Source organism: Venturia canescens, chromosome 3 (assembly GCF_019457755.1).
Source record: "Venturia canescens isolate UGA chromosome 3, ASM1945775v1, whole genome shotgun sequence".
Lineage (NCBI taxonomy): Eukaryota > Metazoa > Arthropoda > Insecta > Hymenoptera > Ichneumonidae > Venturia > Venturia canescens.
The window spans coordinates 5,786,881-5,795,359 of NC_057423.1; the positions used below are offsets into that span (position 1 = coordinate 5,786,881).

Sequence of the window (8,479 nt, forward strand, 5' to 3'; positions counted from 1 at the left end):
ACGATGGTCGTGCTGCACGTAAGGGTAGTGCCGGCATATACACGGATACATTAGTGTGTATGTATCGAAGCAGAGAAGCAGCTCGGAGCACACGGCTTTCGGATCTGACAGGGGTTGGCCTCGTGCTTCTCGCTCGAGAGTGGGGATATCGGTCGCCGGGGGGTGGGGCGAAACGTTTCTCGAGCAAGCTAGGGACCCGCACACGAGACGTTGCCGCCGTCTAAAGCAAGCCTGGAGGGAGTCCTCTCACCAACCGTACCGAGTTGCCAGACGAGTTTGTGCTGAGCCACCGCTAGGCTGCTCAAGCTCCCGCGCGGCTCCATCGACAAGCAGTGAATCAAACCGAATTTTATACTTTGGATTCTGCTTTGAAAACAATATTTTTTGAAGCGTGTTTAAGTGCAATGTGTCGACGAATCGGCTGTTTGTTGATAGACGAGGAATAGTGGAAAGTTTAAAAAATCGTATTTAAACTAAAATAAATCGAGTGTGTGAAGAATTTTCTGGATACTGAGTCGGCGAACTAAGTCAGCGAGGATAGACAGTCGGAAATTCGAAGGAGCGTGAGTTTGCGAATAATCGCATGAGCTAAATTAATCATTGGATTGCCAGCGTGGTGTTTGGAGCAGTGCAAAACGCGATTTCGCTACAGATCGAAAGATCATTTTAAAATATTGGAATCCTCGATTGTTTGTTCGGTAACGAAAAGGCATATAAAGAGGTAGAAATAACGCGAGCGAATATTGTGCCAAGTTGTTGCACCTGCCGCATTGGTATCGCGGGGCGCCACTCACATGTTGCATGTGTGCCTGTTATCCATCATGGTCGCGGACTCGGGCTCGTTCTGATTGGTTCGCCAGCTCTATCACGTGGTATGGTAATTGGTCGCCAGTGGGCGGGGACCCGGGCTGCCTGGTGCGACTGACTGTAGTAGTAGCCTCGTCTCTCTCGTGCCGTAACCCGTGCGGGTCCCGGACTGTCGGGCTTGCCAGCCGCCCGTATACCGAGAACCGCCGCGTTCGCGGCTTTTTTCAGCTGCTTTAGGGAGTCAGTGAGTGAGGAAAAAAGAAACAGAATAGTAGGCCGTGCGAGAGTGTACATTACGAGGCTTCTCATTGGTAAACAAAGAAGGAAATAAAGAGAAGTAATCAATAAATTCGTTGAAACGAGGATCGAATGGTTCATAATATTCATAAAGATGCACTTTGGTGTCGTGATGTGCGCGGGTGTGTCATAAAAGTGTTAAAAATTCGACGATCGTCTAATTAACAAAATCTGGAAACGTTATTAAAGTGGAAAGCTCTGTTGGCACGATAACCGCAGCGACATTGGATCAGGAGTTAAATTTAGCGTCGATTAAAGTTTTAGGAATGAGTTCTTTCTTGATGAATCCGTCCGCGGGCGGCGGTTATCATCAACAGCATCAGCAGCCCGGAACTCATCATCATCTCAGCGCAACGTCGGTTGTCGTCGATCCGAAATTTCCACCGAGCGAAGAATACAGTCAGAGTAATTATATTCCATCAACCGGTGCGGATTTCTTCGGTGGTCATCTCAATCACCCGCAGTCTCATCAATTGCAGTACGGATATCATCAGCATCATCATCAGGCTGCTTCGACTCCTTACGGTGCAGCATCCGCGGTCCCGTTGAACGGTGGTTACGCCGGCTACGGAGGATATTACGGACCTCATCATCCTCATCATCAGGTCCACGCCGTCCATCACGCCAGTCTCCATCCTCATCATCATGCAGCACTTGCGATGCCTCCGGAAGCTCAGCAGCCGCCTCTTACGTGTCCACCGTCCATGCAAAATCAACAACCACCGTCTCAACAACAACCTTCAGTTCCTTCCTCAACGGTCCTCGGATCCACGACTCTCTCGCCCTCGATAATGGCCAGTCACGTTCAACAACAGGACCCTCATCAGCAACAGCAGCAACAACTCCAGCAGCAACATCCGCCTTCTCAGACACAGCAGCAACAACAGCAGCAACAGCAACAGACTCAGCAGCACGAAGGCAATGTTTGCAGTCCGTCGGGCTCGGGCTCTCTTCACAGGGATAATTCGCCGGATCTCCAGCAGCAATCACAACCGAGCCAACAACATCCGCAACATCTGCAAACCTCTCAACATCATCACATGGACGAAACTTCGGATCAAGACGACTTGGACGACGATCCAATGATGGACGGCTCACCAGGAATGATGGACGACGACGAAGACGACGAAGAAAACGGTGATCGCGTCATCTATCCCTGGATGAAGAAGATCCATGTCGCCGGTGTCGGTGAGTTTCATTCCTCACAATTAAGAGGTGCTTGTGTACGTCGCCCAGACTGATCGAGTTTTCCCTCTGGCCACCCATCACGCAGACCCTCAAAGTTTCGAGACTCTGTGAAAAATGCCTCAAATATTTACGATTTGTTTGGAAAACACCTTACTCCTGCTCTTCATCACTCTGCTAAGATCTTTCAAACATCCCTCAGGGGCACAACCCTCGTTGAGCACACTCGGCTTGCAGCAAATTTGACGATTTATCTGGAGGCATCATCTGTCCTCCTCGTGTCGAATGAGCGAGCGGCCATAGTCTGCCGACGGAAGACTTATGAGGCGCAATTTATTCTCGTCGCATCTATTCTCCCTGCTCACCTGTATTCGTACCTCACACCTGTGTACGCATGCAGGTACCGATCTCTCAATAAAACATCAGTGACGCCCAATTTATTTTGCTTTCTTCCTCGTGACACGTTTCTCGTTGATTTTTTTGGTGATTTTTATCCCAAAAATTCACCAAATCAAACATTTCTTCGGTATTTCTCGAGCTTTGTCATCGTCGACGTATAAACTCGATATTTTAACTCACTCCAAAGCCGTTCTTTCGTACAATACCGCCAAAATATCCCCCGCAGTTTTCTCAGGGATATTTGAACCAAAAAATACGAGTCCCGGATTTTTCTGCAACGTAACATTCCCCGAAATTGGCCGGCTCTTGTTATCCGCACGGAACCTCCCGCGGTGCCTTCTTCCAGCATTTCCATGCCCCCCGACAATGACGAAAATTCGACCGACTCACTCCAGCTTGCAAGTAATCCTCGTCGCGATCTGTTGGAGGAATGAAATCCAAGGATCGAGTTTTCCTGTGTGTTCTCGAAAAGTGTATTATCACGCTTCATTCGACCCAGTTCACTCCGGTAAAACGAACAACAGCATCGCATTTCTTTCGGACAACGTCACGAATATTTCTTTGTGCTCGTGAGAGAATCATCACGCACGAACAATAATGTTCCATTTTTATCTGTTTTTCATCACGATAATCAATGCACTTGGACATTGTGGTGAACAAGGAATGATAAAGATCGACATTGGACAATAAAAGTAAATTCTTCATCGCATCCAGTGTTAGTAGGTTGTAACGAGAAATTGGAACCCGAATTCTATCTCAAAATTTCAACGTATATGATTCGAACAAAATATTTCTCCTCGACGCGATTCCCCCTGTCCGAGTTTTCGCGAGTCGAGCTAGATCGTGAAATTTTCTCGGTCAGAATCGAACGATCGATAAAACGGGTTCGATGAGACGAAAAGGACTTCAAAGTGATTATTGGAAACGAAAATAGAAAGATAAATTTTCCTTTTTTTATTATATTGTGAGAAAGATATATGAATGATCAAATAATTAAATTTTGGCTCGAATACAAGAAAAAAATGTTCCAAGGTGTTGAAAAAATGCCGAGGTTTCAACTCGAATTTCATTCTCGCAAGTCCATTGTAACGTTCACGCCTGAAAGCTTATCTCAAATTAATACGTCAACGATTCTCGGAATATTCCGGGCGTTTAATCGAAAACAGAATTTCTGAAGATCGATGTGAATGTTCTGGTTGAGCTTTGATTACGATTTGCGGTTGGTCCGCGGACCTTATCCGTTCGGTATGCGTCCGTCGGGTTCTCAGAGCGGAGCGTTCTCTCCCCTTCTGGATGCCTGAGAGCCTGACTCGTTGGACAGCGGACGCTGCGATGGAGTTTGTTGGGGAGACGATGTGCTGGTCAGCACAAAATCGGATGGAATGCGTCTACGGGCATTCTAAAGTCGTGTTTGTTTCTTCGCTTCCTGTGATTGATAAAAAAAGGACCACCGAAGGTTTATCCGCTTTCGCTTGTTCCACGGCGCAAACTAAAACGTTGGTGATTGTGGTATTCTGCTGAAGAATTCTCCGAGGAGCATCGATTGTTTAAATCCATTAAAAAATCCTTTTCATTCCTCAGAAAGTCTTGAATTTTTATTTCACAAATTGATTTAATGTCGTGCTGTGAAACTGAGCGCTTGTATCCTCCGAGGTTTCTTCGAGCACTCGTATGAATGCTTGTCAAAGAAAAAAAAAGAAGAAAAATGTTAAAAAATCCTACAACCCCAAGGCCACAATGATCCACGCGTTCACCAAGGAGACCAAGAAAACTCCGTCGTCCTCGTGTAGCTCGCGGCGTCGTCTATTATCCCCACGTCCGTCAAACTTTTTTTTCTCCTTCGTATCTTCTCTTTTCTGACATACATATACATATGCCTACACAGACACATAGTTGATGCGAAAAAAATAGGGACGCTGTGGGGAAGGCGACACGAGAGTCTCTCGTTCGAAACGGCCTCGGGATTCCATCTTAGATTAGCAGATTGTACGAATCTATGAAATTCCTCAATTTCATAAAACTCGACTGCAAATTCCCGAATCAATTGTTCCACAAATCAAGTTCATTTGCAAATATTTTATGCATTTGAGACTGTCCAAACGAATCGAGTCAGCCCATTGAACGAATACTGTACAAATTCTATTCGTTTGCTGGTTAAGAAGAAAACTCGATCAATTCACACCTACCTGAGTAATCTATCGTTTCGTAACGTTTATTCGTTCGCCTATAATTGATCGTGAAACATTATCGTTTTGTGGTGATACATATTCATAGATTCGAGCTTGTAGATAAAGCGTAACAGCTGTACACATTAGTCAAATGAGTTGTGCAGCAGTGGAATATTTTCACAACTTGTTCGACCGTAGTCAACGACCCCACGAGTAAAAATTATAAAATCAAACACACGTGTCGACTTTGAGAAAATTTTAAGGTCATTTCGTCAGCTCTATGCCCTGAATTTTTTATCGTTTCACGATTTATCGGGAATAACGAAATGAATGTCGTGGAATTTTTTTCGAGACTGCAATTTTTCCATTGTTTCGAATATAAAAATGTCCAGGCTGCCTCATTAGCCAGCCCCGTAATACGCACACTGAACAGAGTATGGTGAAATAGCACAGATTTTTTGCTGCTGCTATACCGAGGTCCACTGTCCTATTTTACGAATTACAAATCAATAGCTTTTCAAGTATCGCAATTCGTTAAATAATGAAACAAAGCCAGGAGAATCTTGGCCATAACACATTGGATGAGGGACAGAAACGCTATGAATTTTCGACGTATAAAATAATATTGCCTCGAGGACAACCGTACGCCATCGCAGGCTCAATTATTATAGCTTGAATGACTTCAATTGAGAGGGTAACGCGTGGCGGTGACGTGACTCACATCTTTTACTGTGTACATGTATGACTTGTATACAGACTTTATCTGCTGTAGTCCGCATGAGTTTAGCGCGAATGACGTGAGAACTATTGTTCTATTTTATCGACCCAGTTTCATTATTGACATTTATCGAACGTAATAAAATACTGTTTATCTCCAAAAAAAAAAAAAAAAAAAAAAAAAAAAAAAATATCATTCAAAGGTAAAATAATGAGAATATTGAAACTGTTGAATTCGCAGCAAATGGCTCATACCAGCCGGGCATGGAGCCGAAACGTCAGAGAACCGCCTACACGAGGCATCAGATACTCGAGCTCGAGAAAGAGTTCCATTACAATCGATATCTGACGAGACGACGAAGAATCGAAATAGCACATTCGCTGGTACTATCCGAGCGTCAAATTAAAATATGGTTCCAAAACCGTCGTATGAAATGGAAGAAGGACAATAAGCTGCCAAACACGAAGAACGTGAGGAGGAAAAATGCGAATGGCCAGGCCCAACCAGCGAAACCAGCGAAAGGCTCAGGGGGCAGGAGCAAAGCTGCGAATCGTACGAATTCTAGTAACAACAATAGTCATCGAAAGAACAACAACAATTCGCCATCCAGTGGAATGGAGAGCAGTTTAGATGGCAGCGTCGGTCTCGATTTACCGGAAATTCATGGCGCACCTTCCAGCGGCTCCGGCGGTCATCCTCAACACCCGCACCCGGGACACCCAACTTTCCAGGGTCATCCGCATCCTCTCGCTCATCTCCAGGCACAACTGAGTCACTGTCACGTTGCTGGAATGATGGATTCGGCGGGCCAACCAATGGGGGGACACATGAATTCTGGCAGCATAAGTCCACTAGCGCCAGCAACGAGTCCTCCCGGTCTCAATTGTTCTCCCGTCGTTGTTTCACCGCCCACGATCAAATCCGACTACGGTCTCACGGCTCTGTAACACCAAGCGACCAAGCTCACGTCGATCCAGCCCCGTTTGTGCGATTTAACAAACTTCATCGGCTCCGAAGAGTCTTCGCCGGATTACCAGTGGCTCTGAGCGATTCTTCCGGACTACGAGCTGTAAATACAGTTTTAAACACTCCTTATTTGCCAATGAAAATACGCCTGAACACACGCGCGTCAAACTTCCCGCAAAGTGGTGTACGAAACCTAGTGAATTACAGCTCGTATTCCTCGAAAACATCCCCAAACATTTCTCAAAAGAACCGCGCGAGCGATCACTGGATTCCTCAATTCAGACGTGCCATTATAAAAACAAACAAATTTTCCACACTAATCAAAGGCCAGTTAAGGATATACAAAAAGTAAAATGAATCATTTCAGGTGAAAAGTCCATGTCTATGAATTTATTGTCGAACATCGTTGTGCATTTATAGTGATGTGCATTTATAGTGACTATCATTGAATCTTGTAAATATTAAAGAAGAATCTCATCCTCTTTTTTCCCTCAGAGTAGTTTTAAGTGTAAATAGTGTCAGTAAAGAAGAGTATTATCGTGACGAGATATCGATACACAGTGTTTTACGTTTCATTGCATTATTGTATAACGATAAGTGTGTGATTTACGATTAACTCCATATTTCGTCCTCGGTATATAAAAACGTTTTTTCCATCGTAAATAATATATGACAAGAGAGAACGAAGGAATTATCTGCATACTTTTGTTTCGTTACAGCATCGTAACAACACTCGAAGCCTTCGACCACAATATTACAGTCCATTGAACGAAAATTTGTAAATAATGACAGTCATTTGAATTGTCTTAAAAATGCATATATATAAATAAATATATATATAAATATCTATATATATAAAACACACATAGACATTTATTTTTACCGCGAAAATGTAATCGATGACCAATACTAGAATAAAAGTCCGTTGAATTGAGTCCGATGACTCGGGTGGATCTAGCTCGAGCGAGAGAAAAAGTATAGAAATAAAATCAAACGATATTTATGGAGCGAAGAGTCGCTGTGACGAATATACCAAAACAACCTACCATAATATGAAAATGTAGCCTGTAAGTGGAATCATTATTAAACATTATGAAAAAAAAAAAAAAACGAAAAATAAACGAAAATGTATGCAGAGTTTCATTGCCTCGTGGCCATGCTCATAACGATGTCGAATTTTAGAATGTCTCATAAAAGAAGAAAAACAAAAAGAAATGTGACGTACGAAAATATTAAATTTTTCGTTTGAACACGCAGAATAATGTATGAAATCTCGTCCGTCGCGAATATTATATGAAACATGAAGACACGATCCTCTTGTAATACCCGGTAAACCAAGTTGTAAATACTCTTGTTACGTATAAGAATTGTAATTGAACACGCAATAGTGCTTATGTTTATATTGAATATGATCGACAGAGATGAAATACCATCGTAATACGTGAATAAATAATTAAATAAAGTTTTCGTAACTCATCACGTGATTCCCGTATAATTAACTCGAAAAATCGGAATTTTTTTTCATTGACACCTTTAGAGGATTAGTTCAAATATCGTTTACATAATATGAATGACTGTGAAAGTTCAATGTTGAATTCCTAATAGAACAGGTAATTTATACGGTTTGCAGAGGAACTTTTAATGTCTGCAAACAATGCCAGGTGATGGCGAGTCAGTGCAAAGGTACTTTGATGAGAAAAGCTCTGCGCTTTGATTTTTTTTCGAAAAGCAGTTAAAAAAGATTGTCACATCAGCTGGGACTTTTCGATGATGAGAGTGTAGGTTTTACCGACGGCTTCTGGTACAAAAGAGAAGCCAAAAGACAAAATGAATAGGCGACTGGCGAACCATAGCTGCATACACGCCGCGGGAAAAAGGATCAATATTCCCGTTGGGTTCGGCACGCAACGAGTGATTGGCGACGAGGGGAACTTTTATC

General features: G+C 43.3%; 1 protein-coding gene across 1 annotated transcript; it reads left to right on the forward strand.

The window, feature by feature from the left end:
• Nucleotides 1-219: 219 nt before the first annotated feature.
• Nucleotides 220-8,019, forward strand: Dfd (Deformed). The gene is made up of 2 exons (XM_043414219.1): nt 220-2,292; nt 5,815-8,019. Exons 1-2 carry the CDS (start codon nt 1,371-1,373, stop codon nt 6,519-6,521), a joined length of 1,629 nt encoding a protein of 542 aa, XP_043270154.1. The 5' UTR covers nt 220-1,370; the 3' UTR covers nt 6,522-8,019.
• The last annotated feature ends 460 nt before the right edge of the window (nt 8,020-8,479 follow it).